This window comes from Xyrauchen texanus, chromosome 23 (assembly GCF_025860055.1).
Source record: "Xyrauchen texanus isolate HMW12.3.18 chromosome 23, RBS_HiC_50CHRs, whole genome shotgun sequence".
NCBI lineage: Eukaryota > Metazoa > Chordata > Actinopteri > Cypriniformes > Catostomidae > Xyrauchen > Xyrauchen texanus.
This window is the reverse complement of record NC_068298.1, coordinates 18,864,467-18,883,472: the sequence shown is the minus strand read 5'-3', so window position 1 is coordinate 18,883,472 and position 19,006 is coordinate 18,864,467. Positions and strand designations below refer to the sequence as shown.

The 19,006-nt window shown below is 37.3% G+C and overlaps 1 protein-coding gene across 3 annotated transcripts; it reads left to right on the top strand.

Moving 5' to 3' along the window:
* The first annotated feature begins 207 nt into the window (after window positions 1-207).
* Window positions 208-16,813, top strand: LOC127663444 (sodium/potassium/calcium exchanger 3-like). 3 transcript variants are annotated; one of them, XM_052155051.1, is made up of 18 exons: window positions 208-259; window positions 358-674; window positions 3,404-3,499; window positions 5,715-5,791; window positions 6,628-6,702; window positions 6,787-6,871; window positions 6,945-7,048; window positions 7,182-7,256; window positions 7,368-7,393; window positions 7,510-7,563; window positions 9,317-9,459; window positions 9,549-9,715; window positions 10,890-11,175; window positions 11,778-11,944; window positions 12,150-12,264; window positions 12,371-12,483; window positions 14,827-14,892; window positions 15,002-16,813. In XM_052155051.1, the coding sequence occupies exons 2-18, from the start codon at window positions 569-571 to the stop codon at window positions 15,110-15,112; spliced, it is 1,866 nt and encodes a 621-aa protein (XP_052011011.1). In that variant the 5' UTR covers window positions 208-259; window positions 358-568; the 3' UTR covers window positions 15,113-16,813. The 3 variants fall into 3 exon arrangements, with proteins under 3 accessions (XP_052011011.1, XP_052011012.1, XP_052011010.1); XM_052155052.1 differs by having other exon boundaries at window positions 235-674; window positions 9,549-9,634; XM_052155050.1 differs by having other exon boundaries at window positions 235-674.
* Window positions 16,814-19,006: the final 2,193 nt, after the last annotated feature.

Genomic DNA, 19,006 nt, shown 5'->3' with positions numbered 1-19,006 from the left:
ATGAAATTTGGTGTGGTATTTCGTTATCAAACGCAACGACAAATTATAAAAGTGTCTGAATATTTTTGGGGGCACCTTACCAGTAAGTAAACATTAAACAATTATGATTTTTTTTCGAGCTGGATAACGTTGTTATACTTTGTTTATTCTCAAGCATTCATGAGGGCGCAGTTGTGAGTCTGTGAAACACCCTCAGTGACGGAGTCGCGCTGTTGTGTGGAGAGAGAGGCGCAGATGGAGGAGGATGTGATTAGAATGCGTAAGCTGAGACAATGTGTGAAAACATTGAAATATATCTGTTATTTTCAAGCTCGGCGGTAATTTAACACCTTTTGTTGTAACCGTACATACCTACAGATCCGAAAGCGGATGGATATCAGTAAGAGAATGATGATGACATGAGCCTTTATTGACGAAGCGATACGATGCTCACGCGACAAGCGTATGGCTGAAGGTAAACCCGCCAGTGCGACATATGTTAAGAAGCAAGAGTGTAATATAGGTGGTGTAAATCAAGGAAGAGGGCTTCTGTCTTCGATGGTCATGTTTTGAGAGGCGTGGTGGAGGGATGAAGGCGGTGTTGACATCCAGACGGCAGCGGGTCTTCTATAGGCTCTTATGTGCTGTTGGGCTCATCGCCGTCACCTGCTTCGCGCAAATTCTTCACGTAACAGGTGCGTTTCCACATTACTAATGTATCAAATGCATTTAGTGGGTATCGATACTAATTTCGTTAAATGTTCGTTTAATTTCCCTTGTTACCCGTTACATGCGGTGCGTGATGTAACTACATAGGCTACATGTAACCGAAGCCTGTGGAGACTCTTTTCATTATGGTGTTGGAGATTTGATTTTTCATATGTGTTATGCAGTATGCTATTCAGTATAACGGATGTGAATCTACTGTATGAGTATCAACAATGGTGTTCATGATTTAACCTAATTATAAAGAACATATTATTGAACTTCATCGTTTGAAAGCATCAGGTGATCATATCTTCTGAAACCCCCCAAAAAAGCATTACTGGAAGAGCAGGGCAAGGGGGTGGCAGAGCATAGCAGGCACATAATTACCTGTCTCTAAAGGGCATCACTGTGACAGTAGCTTCAGCCTGACATATTCGACTGTGAACTCCACAACACCTCTGCAGCATTGTTACCTGGACATCACACCTGTTACTCAGGTCTTCACTATTACTCATCTTCAGAGGCTGAAATGTTGGGATCAGCAGGGCTTTTGAATTTCCACATACATCAGCGAAGATAGGTTCAGTTCAGTCTTCTGAATCAGAATCCATTTTTAGAGATTCCAACCTTCCAGTGTTTTTATGGGGTATTTTAGGTGCAGAGCAGAAAAAAGGATTTAAATGGCTCGTTTATGGCACTTAAATGAGCAGGATAAGAATAGTAAGTGCATGGGAACCAACCGTATGTTTAGGTTTAAATTAAGACTGAGGACTGAAGTCAGTAATGAGCTGTAACAGAGATGACATGCCTGTGGGTGCTGAAACATTCTGTTGAAAAGAGCAGACGGATGCTGACGGGGATGAGGACATTTAAAAAAAATAATGTGACCTGCTTCTTTTGCTTCATCTTTTTTGCTTATAATTTGATCTTTTTGCAGTGCCTTTAACTTTCTAGCTTTGTCTGTGACTGTGAGTAATGAGTTCCCTTGGGAGGCTGAGTCTGAATGTTAAACAGCTCCTAAAAAGAGCCATTGGAATCAACAGCTGACTGATTGTGATGATTTTCAGTAACTGGAGCTTTACTCCCACAATATACCTTGTAACATCAGCATGTCAAGTGTTATGCAGGTTTAGACACTGATTTACAGATGTAAAAGCCAGTTATTTCATGAATGAAGAGCTTTAAAAGTGAAAGTCATTATCAGTTGACAACTTTTACTTGATCTTTTGCTTTATTTCATGTTTATGTTCACAAAAGATTAATGGTCAGTTCTACAGAAATTATATGTTTGTTATTACATATTAGTTACACATCTGGAATGATATTTATTGCTACCATTGTCTTAAAGGGGATATTTCAGAATCAGAATCAGAATAAGCTTTATTTCTAAGTTTTCTCAAGTAGGCTACACAAGGATTTTTTTTGGTGATAGGAGATTTAGCCCCAAAAGTAAAATTCTGTAATCATTTACGCTTCTGTGTAACACGAGATGTTGGGTAGAATGTTATCCTCAGTCACCAGTGTTATTGCATATTCCTTCTATACAATGTGATAGTGGCTGTCAGTCTTTAACATGAGGGGGAGTAGAGAGATTACAAAATTAAATCAGAGATTTTTTTCAGCATATTAGATTAGGCTGGCAGTTAGCCTTTTGATGTTATATTTGGAACTGATTAGTTTGCATATGCAAATGAGAACTATCTTTGTTGTTTGGTTCTCGAGTAAACCACACCCTCTTTCGGCTCACATTCAGTTCCACACCACTCATTAATCACTGCTTTTGGAACAGGTCTCCATGGAAACTTGAGAGGGGTGGAGACATTCTGATTGCCTCAAGCATTTTAAAATCATTTGGGTTTTAGGTTTTTATAGATATCTGTGGAGTAGCTATAATTGTGATTATATTTATGTAATGTTATTTAGTAGTTTAAAATGAATATTTTAGGTCTCTAGGTCTGAGCTCATTGAAAATATGGGATAAGATTTATGATTTTGAAAATGTTTAAACAGGAACGATATGATATAAGATGAATAAGACATTTTTTTTAAACTCTGCACCTTTTATTGGTCTCTAATCAAATATGCAAATATGTGACATTGACCATGTTATCTACTTTAAGCAAAATGTTAGGTTTCCTTTTATCCATTAAAGCACACACGATGCTCTTTGGAATTATTCTCAAATAATGCTATTGTAGGATAACATGGAAATTGAATGCATGCCGTCATTAAAGCAAAAGCGGAACATACTGTACCAAATACTAAGAAATCCTGAATTTCTCATTTGTAATGAAAAATAAATTGCATTAATATTATAAAAATGCCAAACATAATCCTTTTTACTGATGATTTTAGACATTTGGACACTGTATATCATTTATATTTTGCCTTCACTGTAAATACTAATAGTTTTCTCAGATCACAGTTTAATCACAGATGAGTTAAGTTTACTTGTAACTAGTTAAACATTACTTAAAAAATTAAGTTCAATTCACTTGAGCCAAATAATTATGTTTACTTAGAAAAAGCATGCAAACCAATTGCCTTAAAAAATCTAAGTATGGTCAACTAATTAGATTTTACAGCATTGAGTAGCTTTATGACCTGTGCAGTGACTTAGATATAAACGTAAAAAATTGCGCTTTTTTAACACTGACCTTTTAAACCTTTTCAGGTTAAAATATATGTATATTGGATGTATTATTTATTTTTACAGCCTATTCCAAAGAGTATCCTGAGCTTATCTGGGTCCAGCGTAAACTAACCCAGCAGAGTGTGGAGGAGAACCACACATCAAGCACACCAAGAGCTGGTGAGTGAAACCCAGAGCAGCTCTCTGCCTCTCTCTCTCTCTCTCTCTCTCTCTCTCTCTCTCTCTCTCTCTCTCTCTCCACATCTCTCCTATTTTTTCATTTGCTTGTTTCTATCACATCCCTTCTTTTTTCTCCATCTTTTCCCCTGCCTTTTGATTCTGTGAAATGATGCAGACAGGTGCCCTCATCATAGTCATGCCCCTTTGAGGCTTGTGTTACTAAGCAACGGAATCCCTAATTTCAGAACAGCGGATGGTCTGTTTTAAGCATTCAGCGTGTTGCACATTAGAGAAATACGTCATATGCTCTTTTTTCCTCCAATCAATTCCACAAATCACTCAAGGTGTTTCTCTTTTTAATTTCTTTCCTTTTTTCTTTCCTAGTATCCGTGTCTCTCTGTGTGAGTGCTTTCTTCTAAGTTACATAAAGATATGCTTGTGTACTAAAAATATCAAAGCATGTGACAACTCTGATCTCCCACAACTCCGACCAATTATCTCATATGTAGCATCTGTGTGAAAAATCATTGATACTGGAAACCCGATAATAGCCTACCTTGATCAAGTTAATCAAGGATTCCATAGATCATATCATTTTAATAAAAGGGAATTTGTTGATATCATTATTCGGTCATATTGCAATGCATAGTTAATATTAATAATGATAAATTAAATGCACATTTATTATCATATATTTGTATATTGGCTAAATTACATATGATGCTAATCTCCATCAATTCTAAAATAAATTTCTGAGGAAATTCAAAATCAGAAAGGATTTGATTATTTCTGTGCATTTAAGGGGGTGTAATTTCCTCACTTATCTCTTTATTTCAAGGCTGTTTATTAGATAGCTTGCCTCTTTAAGGCCATTCCTCACACTGATTGCAGTGGGCTGAAGTATTACCCGTCCTCGGACTTAAGGATTTAACCAGGCCCACTCTTCCAGGCCTCTCTAAACTATTACAGATGAGCTAAAAGGCTGGTCAATTCAATTGGCACTTAGTTACCAAAGACATACACTTCTCAACAACCATGAGTTAAATGTGGCACATTCTCTGATAAGGGGGCTAGACCAATAAAGCAAGAAAGCACAACACTTGATTATATTTAGGTTATTTTTCTACAAATAACACTAAATAAATTTGCCTTTCAAAGTTTTTTACTTTCCCCAAATTACTGTAAATGCATCTGAATGTGTATGGTTAGGTCTTCCCTGCATGTCAAATACTTAGGGCCAATAAAATCTCACTAACACAGAATAAGGCTTTTCTAGCCACTGCAGCATCTTACTGGGAAAACATGTTTTCTTGAACGCAAGCCTGTTTTCCTTCTGTGAATCCACCTTTGGTACTAGGATTTGGGTGAGTTTTGTGTCGTTGTAGTCTGATTATCACCAGATACAATTGGGAAGGTTGAGCAAGTGTCATATTGCGCATAAAGGGATTCCAGAATATGTTTAGCCTTTCAATGGATTGCATATTTCCCCTGTAAAGCTACGTACACACTGCCAGCGACTTTATCGCTGCAGTGAAGTCGCTAGTGGGTGTTCCCACTACTGGTTGCCTAGTAACGTTTATAAATGACATTCACGGATGTCATTCCATTGCTGTTGACAGCGAATCTCTTTTCTTGCCACTAAAAACAAACATTTTGTAGGGAAAAGACTAAATATAAATGGAATCAGTACATAAAATGCTTTATATCAAAGATGAATGAGAAACAAGGCGTACTGTTTGCCAGAGCGGCGAAAATGCAAATGTCGGTCTGTATGGGTCCATAAAATCCCCGCGATCTCAGATACACCTTTCCACGCAGTATTTTTCTTTAAAATGTCCCTTGTACGTGGGAAGAGACATATCATAGAGCACTGGAACATTTCTAACAGCAAGAATTAGCCTTTCATCCATCTTTCCGTTACTGCAGGAGCTGAGAGAAAGAGAGAAGGATCACGTGAGCTCTCCCGTCGTCTCTCCTATTGGCTGTCGCTTCCGTTAGTCGCTCCAAAGTTGAACTTTTCTCAACTTTGTCGCGTCGCTGGACACGCCCACATCTAGCGCCAACGGTCGCGACAGCTCGTATCGCCGGAAGTCGCTGTGCTCGCATTGAAAATGAATGGTATTGAGTCGCTGTCGTGCGCGATGTCGCTGGCAGTGTGTACGTACCTTAATATTTCCACTTATGTTCCTAATGGTCCTCTCACTCATCCACCCAGCTATCCATGAATTTCCAGAAGACATCTTCACTAAGGACCAGAGGAGGCATGGGGCAGTTCTACTGCATGTGTTTTGCGTGAGTTTGACAAAGTATGATGCTAAATGTAATGGGAGCTGCGTGATGCAATGATTGACCATATCATGCAAGTGCATTTTCTATCAATGTTTTTATGTTTTAAAAAAATACTCTATATGCAGGCCAATTTAAATGTTAATATAATTAAATGTGCTTACCTTTGGGTAAGATTGTTTTTGATCTGATTTGCATGATTTATTTATTTTTTTGACAGAGGCTATTTGCCCTTAATTATATAATTTTCACCCTCTAATTAAATACTAACATACAGTAAAGGAGCATCACTGCAGCATTTATATTGTGTGTTTCTAGAGTCCCACAGACACCCTACACCAACCCCTATACCCCTAAACCTAACCTTAACCTTCCCTTACAAAAGTTAAGCATGGTTTTACTGTAGAAACCATCATATCATCATGGTATTTTTAAGTTAAATCACCACAAAATAAAACATGGTTACTATATTTACACCATATTACTTTTGTAACACCATGGTTAAGTGAATTAAAACTATGGCTTCTGCCAAAAAACATGGTTACTACAATATTACCATAGTAAAATGTTCTAATGTAATCTCATCCCCACCATTGCAACACCCCACACTACTGCAGTGACACAAGAGGGTGCAGTATTTCTTCAATTTCTCAGTTTCCACCTGACTACTGGAGTGCAAATATTTGTGCTGTGTGGCAGGTGCTATTTACACCATGTGCAAATATTCACTGCATGTTTTTTTTTTTTTTGCTCATTAAGATTAAAAACAGTTTTTGTGTGACACTGCCGATAAACAACAGTCTCTCTGCTAAACTGTCCTCCATGTGCTTTTGTGACCACAGGCAGTTTACATGTTTTATGCCCTTGCAATTGTCTGTGATGTCTACTTTGTGCCCTCTCTGCAAAAAATCTCTGAGGTGAGCGTTTGTTCTATATGGCAGAGAGTTTAATGTTACTAGGAAATTTCAGCACATGTTGTGAGCTAGTGTTTGCATTTTCAGAACCTCCATCTTAGTGAGGATGTTGCAGGTGCCACCTTCATGGCAGCAGGCAGTTCCGCCCCTGAGCTTTTCACATCTTTGATTGGTCAGTATAAATGACCTCCAGCAATACACTATTGTCAGTAAGTGGTCAATAACAAGTTTTCTCTTCATATCAGGTGTGTTCATCACCAAGGGAGATCTGGGGGTGGGCACTATTGTAGGATCAGCTGTCTTTAACATCCTGGTTATCATCGGAGTTTGTGGCATATTTGCTGGACAGGTACTATGCCTCATGCTCAGCCTCTAGCCTACTTGCCTAAGTGCATAAACGTAAAACCTCTAAATATGACATTTTACAGATTACTGTCTTTCCATTTTTTTTGTTTATTTTTTCTGTAATTCCTGCTACATAGATCATCTCTCTGACCTGGTGGCCACTCTTCCGTGACTCTACATACTACATTCTCTCTGTGTTGGCTTTGATTCTGGTAAAACTAAATAGGACTACAGGACTGTTTTAAAACAGCACCATATTTGTCTGTATTCTGCATTGAAATTAGACTTAAAAACATTTTTGTATATGTGTCTTTGACTTTCAGGTAATTTATGATGAAAAAGTGATCTGGTAAGTGTGTCAAGAATCATCATAGTTTTATTCAAAGGATTAACAATGCTCATGTATGTGGATAGAGGGATTTAAATGAAAGATTTAAGCATTATCGTTTAATATCACTTTTGCAGGTGGGAGACTATAATCCTCATATCAATGTATGGAGTTTATATCCTTATCATGAAGTAAGTACAGTTTTAGTTTTTAAATAGGCCTACGCTAAGGTTTGGAAACACTTGACTGAATCTGTGTTTCATGATCTTAAAAACCTTTTCATCTAAAAGCTAATACTTAAATGATGCTTGAAATTACTTTTGTATACAAAAAATTGGTTGAGAGAATGAGTGTGCAGAGCTGTAATCTATGCAAATAGTGGATACTTTAAAGGAGCAATATGTAATATATTTACTGTACTAAAGCATACAATTATCATAATATGTTATCAGAGATTTAGGAAACATGCTAAATTGAAATGTTGGCTTCTCCGAAAAAATGCTACAGCCTAGGGTGACCAATTGTTTTTTTCCATGGACATATCCTCTTTTTTGGACCTTAAAAAAGCGTCATGATTTCAAAATTTTAGGATTCGGCTTTAGTTGCATTATGATGTGCATTTGGTCTAATACTTCATTGTGTGTGCATGTATATTTCCTTTGCTTTAACCCCTCTTTGTAAGTCCCGCCTTCTCGCACACCAATTGGTCGATTATAAGAGGCTTGAATACCCAAAAAAGTGCAGATTTACAGAAGATTTGCCCAAAAAATTCCCATGCTTTCGTCCATGTCGAGATCCGGGGGAAGCTAAATGTATGACATGTAAAGCTGGCACTTATGTGTCAGTTGCTAATAAAGGTGCAAGTGATTTAGAAGCACACATTAGCTCTGCGAAGCATAAAGGGTCAGCAAAAGGTGAAAGTTCATCAGGTAAATTGACGGACTACTTTTTGCGACCAGGTAAAATTGTTAACACATTGCTTCATTTTCCATGGCCATTCAAAATAATAGTAATAGTAAATGAAGGTACACTAATGGCATCAAATATTTTATTTTAGTACATGGACATTCAAAAGAATGTTGGAAATTTGTATTTAGTTATATATTTATGTTATGCTAATAGAGTGTCTTTTTCACTGTATTAAAGTTTGCATTGATAGGAACACTGTTTTGAACCCTATTATTACACCCCACCCCAATCCTCCCCCGGCAAATGAAAAAGGTGTCCTCCTTTTGGAAAACCAGAATATGGTCACCCTACTACAGCCAGTAAATATCCGTTTTGCGACTGAATTTCTGTTTGTGTTTTGGCCTGTGTGATTCCGCCCACTGCCCATTTCCCAATAGTATTTCAACACCCGGGTTGCCAGAATTGAAACAAGTTAACAGGCAAACACAGCATGCTGCAGCCATGGAAGCCAGCAATACATCTACCTAACATTGACAGAGTTATAAAAAATCCACATGAGCTTTTTAATAATTTGCAAACAATAAAAACATTGCAAATGTATACATTAGCTTATCAACTTACAGTGTAAGGCTTGTCGCTTGCCATTGTCAGTTTGCTTGTTCCTGTTGCGTGTCCTCAACCTGGCAACCCACGTGAGCTTCGAGTCTGGGGAGGATGGGGCGGGGGAGGCAACTCTCTCAAATATTTTGAATTTGGACTGCAGTACCCATTTTAAATGCTTGATGTCAATGTTACATATTGCTCCTTTTAAGAATGTGAAATACAAGATACTGTAGTTTTGATTTGTTTAACATTTTTGGTCATTACATAATTCCCATACTTATGTTTCTGTGTAATTTCATTGTTTTGATGACTTTACAGTTATTCTAAATTGTAGAAATAATAAGTAATCAGTGTTTTTGACTGGTAAAAATGTTCCATAGATGTCATAGCAGATTATGTAATAATTGGTTGTGTGTGTGTGTTCATTTTAAGGTTTAACAGTCAGATTTGGGGCTGGGTGGAGCAGAGGTTTGGCATCCCAGGTCAGCCATGTTTGGTAAGCAGTCTGCGCAGAGATATGTCGGTTGGAGAGGCAAGCCCACACTGTGACACCTCCATTATCCTCTTGCAGAAAGGTGTGTGTGGGGATGGATGGTGGAGCTGTGTTGCGCATACTGTGTGGTTGTGCGAATGCATTACAAATTATCATGCTTTTCTCTCTCAGGTCAGAATGCGGGTGGCCAAGACTCCCCGGTGGTGATGGTGGATGAGTTGATGAGTCTACACCCACACCATTTCTCTTTCTCAGAGGCAAGCCTTCGTGTCATGATCACGCCCCACTTCTCTCCCCGCACTCGCCTCAGCATGGCCGGACGCATGCTCATCACTGAGGTAATGGCTGCATGCTTGCTCGCTCTCTGCTCATGTTGGGATGGAACTACAGCAGCTCTATTTCCCAACAAGGAATAAATCAGGCTTGTGATGTATGGATTAAAGGGAGGTTCAATTCAGGTCCCCAGTGAAAAATTTTACTCAGGAGACTCAATTATGCTTCATAAACATGTCATCTTTGTCTCAGATGTTCTTAATCAGCATTTCATCACAAAATATTTCTTGAATTAAATATATTTTTCCTTACCATATTGGTAAATTGTCTTCTTTTAAGCATAAATCTTACAAAACTTGTACATTTGGTTTGTTTTTTATTGTGTAAAAGAAAAAAATATTTGCCAGAGGTTTATTCTCTAAAACAAGTCGCTTGATCTTACACTTAACTTTTTGTTTTCTTAATCTTTTTTTTTTACACTTAATTCTTAACTTTACTTCTCACATAAAAAAATATTTTTTCCAGAGTTTCTTCTAAAAATCGTTAGAAGTTCAGTTCATATTGAAATCTCAAACTTTGTGGTAAATTGGTGAATCTGAGCACAGTGTGAGAAATTGCTAAGATTTCTAGATGAGATAATTATTGAGGTCTTTTTGTCAGGAGAAAAATCTGAGAAGTAGGAGATTCCACTCTCCTTTTCATTTTATTGCTGTTTTGGAGAAATAATTGAGATATTACAGAAATCACACAAACGATTTTTCTTACCTATGGGTGCTGTAATAGGACCCTCCCTCTGTAACCCACTGCAGCAGGTAGGAGAGCAATTGAACCACAGAATATAAAAAAATGTTTGCTGGCATTTCCCTGTATAAACAACAGTTTACGTTCCCAAAGTTAGAGATAGTTACTTACAGTATATTTCTTCATAGCTTTAGGCATTTGCTGCATCCAGTTAAAATCCCTTTTTTCTTCTATAACCATTTGGTTATTTTCTTTGACAAATGCTTTGTTTCATCTAAAATCACCACCTGCTTGTTGGCTTGACTCTTGCAGCTCTAGCATGTCATCTTTAAGAGGCCCTGGTGGGCAGCGCTTTACATTGGTCTTGCAATATATTCAGCCAGCATTACTCTGAAACTCTGTCCTCCCCATTTCTCATCTCACATTGGGTCTTCTTTTCTCCAACCCCTCTCAATGTCCAACTGGACATATCTCACATCCTCTGTCTGTCTTCCACAGAGGCAGAGGCTCATTAGAAACAGGAGTCCTGGAGACAGCAGTGGCAGTGGAGCAGGGGACACTCTTGGCCAAGATGGGCCTGGGATGGAAGGGGTTCCTTGGGGCCTGGAAAATGGAAGGACCCTTGAGAGTGAAACGCAGCCCCTTGAGGAACCCAGACATAGGGGCCAAGGAGGGGATCTAGAAAGGATAGCAGACACAGAGGACACACAGCCTAAAGAAGAGGAGGAAGAAGATGAGGAAGAGGGAGATGAGGAACAACCCTTCAGACCACTTACTGTGCCAGGTTAGTGGATATGTTTGTAAATAATACCAACACATTTTAGTTAAACAATATGAATGTACAGAATTTTTAGAAAGACAAAATGAATAATAAATAAATTAACATTCACATAATTTTTTTTTCAAATCCTGATTAGAATAATGGTCCTAATTCTTTGCCCTTTAAGGACCATAATCCATTAGTCTGAGCCATTTGTAGATAATGGAGTCATGCATTTTAGATGCATGCACTTAAGGGTTATGATTATAGTAAAGTGATGAGAGCTCTCATATCTCTCGGCTGATGTGATTTCCAATCAAATTGACTCCATCTCTGCAGAACAACAAAAAAATAGCTGAAAATATCAGGATTGGTGATGAACTTGAAATAACTTTTCTTTGTTTAAAAAATGTCAAAACCCTAACAAAAATGTTTAAACCCCAAGTTTAATAATAAAAAAAAGCATCCCAGATTTTCACTGTGGTCTCTTGTGTGGACTTTGTGGGCTGTAATACTGTTGTAGTAACCACTGTCTTTGTCCTTTAGATGGCGATAAAGAGCCTAGTATGAAATCTTTGAAATCATTTAGGTGTGTACTGAATCTGATGAAGTGCTTCTGTTCACAGAGGGGCACTGGGAGCAAGTGAAGTGGCTGTTTTCATGGCCCTTAGGCTGCCTGCTGTACTACTCTGTGCCAAATTGTGTTTTGCCACGCTGGGAGCGCTGGTTCATGGTTACCTTTGTGGCCTCCATACTCTGGATTGCCATATTCTCCTACCTCATGGTGTGGATGGTAAGAATAGCCCTTTAATCAGTGTCAGTTCCACTCAGCTTAGTAGTGTCAGTCTCATGGAATGTGGGTATCACTCTGAAAACAGCTTTTGGAAGATTTTAGGTTTTAATTAGCAAGTGAACTTTAAACACCTCATTGTATCCGGGTACACCTACATTTAGGACCTACACTAAGAATGTTTAATTTATTTGTTCTTTTGTTTCAGGTCACCATCATCAGTTTTACATTGGACATTCCAGATGTTGTCATGGGTATTACATTTCTAGCTGCAGGCACCAGTGTCCCAGACTGCATGGCTAGTCTCATAGTTGCCCGTCAAGGTGCAGATAACTCCCCACTCTTCCCTTTCTTGACCACATATTCAGTTTTAAGCGATCACATCAGCATATTTTATAGTTGGATGAATAAATGTTTATGGTGGTGCAGGTATGGGTGACATGGCAGTGTCTAACTCCATTGGAAGCAACATCTTTGACATTCTGCTGGGTCTTGGATTTCCATGGGCTTTGCGCACACTTGTGGTTGATTATGGGTCAACGGTGAGCTATTTTATGTTCTACTTTTCTTTTCAGGGGGAAATTGACTAAGAAAGGATTTTGCCTACTGATAGTGCTGCTAAATTGAACCATATGTCTTTATTGTTTTTAGTACCTGATACATTAAAATAATTTAGCAAATCCAGTGTAAGCCCGTTTATCGGTCCAATGACGGTCTCCAATAATACGGGTGAAGGTCTCTGCGCGTTACAGTCTTTCTTGTACGCAACACAACAATATTAAATGAAATACATTTTCTCTTATGTATTATCTCGTTATTTCATCTGACTCCATAAATGAAAAAGGTTTTTAATGATATCTGAGTATCATTAAAAGTGAGCGAATGTTTGATTATTCCTTTAACTCCTTTAATTGTACTTTACCCGTTTCGATTAAGAAACTATGTCGCTTTGAGGTCCTCGCGTGTTTTTCTCTACACCGCGGGTCTCACGATCACAAGCGGCCAGTATTGGATCATCAAACAGAGGTAATTGCTATATACCTGAGATCGGTCACGTTCACGTATACACAATCAAAGATACTTCAGTATAGCCCCATGGAATTGCATACACTTGAATGTAACTTAACGTTTTCTTCAGTAGAGGTCACGGCCACTATTACAGATGTAAGTTGACCAACATAACTTCTCTTATAATAGCTTTGGATTGGCCATGCGTGGTTTCCCACGTACACTTATCTGGAGAAACATCAAATTAAAACAGAGGTAAGACACCCAGATTTAGATTGGTCAAGCAGCGTTTGCTGTTCTAAACGGAAATTCCCTTTTTGTCTTTGCAAACCAAGTACACTTGAATCGATGCCAAATATTAGTCGTCACTAATCTGACGCAGACTTGCGGTAACATACTGAATCGTTTAATCTGTTTGGGAAACACAATGTCAGAGTCAGTCAGAATAAAATCAAATGTTGACAATTTATTGACCAGGTAACATAATCAATTCATCAATTCCAATTAGACATTGATAAGTCAAAGTTAGACATTTTATCAAAACATAAGAAATACGAATTGCAATCACCTGAAATAAACTACAAACAGTAAACTGTTTGGGATCGTCTGATTACAGAGAGCCCTGAGCAATGTGTCGCCTCTCCTTAAATACCCAGATAATTCAACATGCTTACCAAATGGTGGTGTCTGTCATTATAATTAGATTTTGGTCCCCTGTTGAGGGGTTCCTGTAGATTAACATACAGGAGGTATGGAGGATCTGGGGAGGGCACACCTTTAAGGGGCACACCACATTTCACATATTTTATAACTTCTTTTAGCTTTTCATTATGGCTGGGAGGATGAGACCAGTTTACCAGGCGCACTGAGAGACTTTAAATGATACCAAACATGTTATAGTTACTTTTTGTACACACTTCACATTGCATAGGTTTTTAGTGAGCTTTAAGTGAGGAGGAGGAGTAAGATGAAGATACTTTAGAAGGGAGGTGTTAGCTGCACAGTATGTTGCATCTCAGATGTTGCTGTTACATCTGCGAGAGAGAGTTCAGATGTTAATTCTCATGAGAGCCTTTTGTTTTCTCGAGGAGTAGCCCAGACTCACTGGCACCCGCCTTACACCAGCAATGGCACAAACTTACCAACAAAATTAGCAGTGTAATTCCCCATCTTGCAAGCTTGTTCTGAGTGCTAGGTTGTAGAAGATACAGCATACCATGGTCTCACATACTTTAATGAGATTATACAGCGTCATTGCAATCCATGCACCTAAAACATTTATTTTGAGGCAAAATCATACTTGACTACATTGTGCATCTCTAGATATGTCTGGATGTAACAATCTTCTTCATCATTTGATCACCGTTTGATTAATTACTGCTACCATGCAGACTAAAAAAGTATGCAAACATTCAGTTTAATAGTGCAACATTTATTGCGCCAGGCAAATAGCACTAACTTAATGAATAAGGCGAAATCTTAATGGGATAGTTCACCCAAAATTATGCATTTACTCACTCATCATTTACTTAACCTCATGCCATCCTATATGTTCTTCTGCTAAGAAGTAAAGGATTTTACATTATAAAAAGCAATACTCCATGCTTCTAATATCTTGGTTCTCTCTTTATGTCTATGAGGAGTTGATAGATTGCAGATGGTTAATTAATAAGAAGCAGGTTTTTTGTAGTGAAATACTGCATTCAAAAGTGCCACTATTTTGTGAATTTGGTGCTCTGTTTACAAATAAAACGGAGTTTATAAAACTAGCTTTACATGTAATGCCCTGTCTGCTGAATATAAATTGAACAAATCAGATAAAACATATCTAAAACATTTATATTCGTCTTGCGTTCTCTCTTGTAAATTTCCTCCAGGTCTTCATCAACAGTAAGGGGCTGGTGTACTCAGTGATTCTACTCCTTGCATCTGTTTTTCTCACTGTGAGTTCAGAATTTGAACTGTATATCCACAAACATATTCATTCATCTATTTTTTGTATTCATAAACAAAGGGGTGGTCAAACTCACATGGGCTGTTTTCTGTCTGCAGGTACTGAGCGTGCACCTGAACCACTGGAGGCTGGACCGGAAGTTAGGTCTTGGCCTCATGTTCCTGTATGCCATCTTCCTGCTTTGCTCTATCTGCTTTGAGAAGCTCTAGATTCCATTTGACATATTTGCTTAGCTGTAGGGTAGATCTAGACCTAGATAACCATATTTTACCCCCAGTCACTGCCTTATCAGTAGCAGTTATTTCAGCCATAGATTGATGCCACGTTAATGAACAATATAACTTTGACTCTGCTTAGATGAGTCTGGTAGTTTGAGAGCAGGCTAGTTCTAAACACTGCTTGAAACAAATCGCCTGCTAAACTCGAAACTGTACTCTTTACTGTACCTCTGAGGTATTTCTACATAGCATACTGAGCTTCTTGAAGAGAACACAAATCAATTTCAAAACACAAGATGTGATAAATTTATAGAAGGTGTATAAAATGTTTACAGCACACAGGACACTTCCTATAGCCTCACCTTTTGCATATTTGTATTCTGAAATCTTAAAGGACACAATCAAACATGTTACAAACAAAAATACATGACATGCAAAAGAGTTCAATCCCGATACACTCAATGTATTGCGTTATTTTTTCTTATTTATTTTAGCCTTCAGGTCTGTAAAAATTGTGGTTTAAGGATTTAGGATTTTCCTGTCACTTTTGGTGTTTTTCCTTGAAAAAGAACATTTTCTAGAAAAAGAAAATATTTTTAAGACAGTTGTAGTATTACTGATTAACCAAAAATATCCCTGTCTTTGGTAAGTGTTTACATACCAAACATACATACAGTAGTGTTATTGAAAGTGCCACTTAGAGGTGTCTGTTACAAATTTTGATATGTAGTTGGCTAATTGAAATAATGAAATGTTTCTTTATGTGCCCCACTGTAACACTTTGAACAGCATTACATGAGAAAGTACAATCCTTAATGAAATCTTGATACTGCAGGAATATTGTTGTTTGCTATTCACAAATAACTAGGATTATTCACAGGTCTTTTTAATATAATTAATGTAATTAAGCACCACATTAATTAACAACTAATCCTACAGAAAAGCAGACCTTATTTGATCTTTACCAAATAAAACAAAAATCAAATTTTTAAGGACATGTTTGCAATCTAATCTAGATTTGGTGAATCATATAGATTTACTGTATATGACCCCTCATTATAATTCTGAGAGCAGTGTAGGTAGTATGAGACCTGGTCTTAAAACCGACATATAAGCTTTCTCTGTTTGAGTTGAAAATGTTTTTGGTTCATTTTGATGTGAATGCAAACATACAGTACAGCTGTGTTTTAATTGTTGTAAAGTTTCCTGATTAAAAACGTGCATATGTTTTGGTTATGTTGTGCATTTAATGTTTAATTTTAATTTTGTACTTTTATTTTTTTTATTGAATTCAGAGTTTAATTTTAAGACATGTATTGCTAAAAAGAGTTCAGCACTGATAGTCAAAAATGTCATGCTTGTAGTTTTGCAGTTCTGTTAGTAATAATGAGCAGATGTAACTCATTGAAATTCTGTGTTTTATCCGTGAAACTACACCACACATGATGAGAAGTATCTGTTGCTTAAATGGGTGTGAGAAATAAATAGCAAATGATGTGATTAGTGGCAGCCTAAAAGAGTAAGCATCTCATGACATCAGTCGAACATTTCCCTGTTTTCTATTAATTTTAGAACTCATGTTTAAGCTTAAACTTAAGGCCATCATTACTAACTATTTGTTACAGTTCTGTCTATGTTCTTAAAAGATTTTTGTATGTTGTTAAGTGCAATAAAACAAGGTCTGTGCAATATCCCCTGATAATTTTGAATGAGTCATTTGCATTCTTTCCCTTCAAAATATGGAAGTGTTACAAATGAAGTTTCATAATGTGAAAGTTAAAAACTCAAGGGATGCTGAGTTCTTCTTAAGCGTTTATTTAAAGACATTGTTGGTTTGGGGAAACAATTCTTAGGGTAAAGTGTTGCATACTGTAGTCTCTTGGGAACTGTTTTTACATGTTGCATTAAAGGATTAGTTCAGCCAAAAAATAATCATTTACTCACCCTATGTCATTTCAAACCGACATGACATTCTTTTTAACTTTAGAACACAAAAGGAGACATTTTGTAGAATGTAGATGCTGTTTTTTTTTTAACTAATTAGCTGATATCAACATTACACTTTATGAATTCAAAGGTCATTGTATTTTAAAACTTTTAGTTGAAGATTTTGATTTGAAAGAACTTTTTCATTTAACGCATCTCATTTTCATAATATCATCTCAAATATATAAAGCATACACTATTGTCTCAACACATTCACCAAATATGGTTCTTCTATTACTCGCAAAATTTTAAATTATGTTCTTGTTGTTTTGTTCTTTCTTTTTTTGGACACAATGTTTTATCAAAGACTGTGGCAGATGAGAGATGTTGGTTGGGCCTAATACTTCCACCTGCAATTTCAGAAAGATGCCATAATCCATCACATTGTTTTTTTGTTTTGCTTTTTGGCACAAAAGCTTTGTGTTGTATTATACACCTTTCACATTGATTAATGCAGCAAAAGACAAACCAATAGCAATGTTCCAGGTCACACGTCATCTAGTGCATAAGGGGTCTTGGGTATTAATTGGTTGCTTTGAATGCCTAACCAGACAAGGGTGTCAGTATCTTCAAAAACATCTTCTGACTGTCATAGTATAGAATTATCGCTAAAACTCTTAGAAACCAAATGCATGTAATGCACTTTGCTTGTACCATTCAATAGAGGAATCAAGCTAAATTATTGGCTGTGGTCTGATTTCAAGGCAAACTCGATTTTCTTATTGGGCTAATCACTGAAACATCAAATCTGCTTGCAGACTGAAAAGACTTAGAAACAGGGTAAAATGAGGTGTGCAACGTGAGATGTCTGAAACAAAGAGCTTGATTTGACGGAGTAGTCACTAATGGGCTGTGAAGAGTAAACATTTGTTAGGGCTCTCTGTGCAAGCAGAGATAGGCTCTGTCTGAACTGACAACGCACCCTAAATTGTATCTATGACGAGAGTACCATCACGTCAAAACCATTAACACTGGAAAGGGATGACATGAGATGTATTGATTCCTCCAGGATAGATGGCTCCAGAAGATATAAAACTGAACATCCCAGCCAGGGCAAAGGAAGTGAAGACTGAAGTCACCCTAGAATCTGTCAACATGTTGTCACTGGCACTGCTCTACATTTTGGCCGTAGTTTGCTCAGCACGGAGAACTTATGCATTGCCTCTATACTCAGACACTGCGCTGCCACAACAGGATGGTAAGCTCAATATTGTGATTTTGCTTGAGTTGATAAGCTCATGATTTAGTAAACATTTAGTTAAGGCTGCACAATAGACTCAATGTACAGCTAAACAAATGTGCAGATAGCACAATAAATGTGAATGTAGAATTATTAGGCATTGGGTTGATGAGTTGTTTTCAAGTGAATTGGTTAACAGGAAGCACTATGGAAAGGATTTGATAAAGACCCTGAGCTTGATCAATATTCTCAAATACGTAAACAGTTATATAACAACCTCATATAGGAGACAAATAAAGAAGAAAAGATAAATCAAATATTTGGACTTTTTATGTGATTTATTTTTTTATGTTTCTTTTTTGCGTATCTGATGTCATGATTAAATCTGATTAGATTTGACTATTGTGCTTGGCAGAACTGATTCAGAAACTTGTCGCAGAGGTTGAGGAGGGACAGAGTAATGACATTAAAAATGTGCTCCCTGTCCTGCTTCAGAGAGGTAAAGATGAGACTCTGGGCTAAGAGTAGTGGGTTGTGATGTAGTTATTAATAACCTACATAATAATTGTTATTTATTTTTTTATTATGGGTTTGATTCTCAGTTTTACCTAAAAAGAATGACATATTTTTTTACTTTAACTCCCTTCTCAGGCACTAAAGAGACCTGGCAGCAAGAGAAAATGACTAACATGGTAAAATCATATTCTTTGTAATAAATT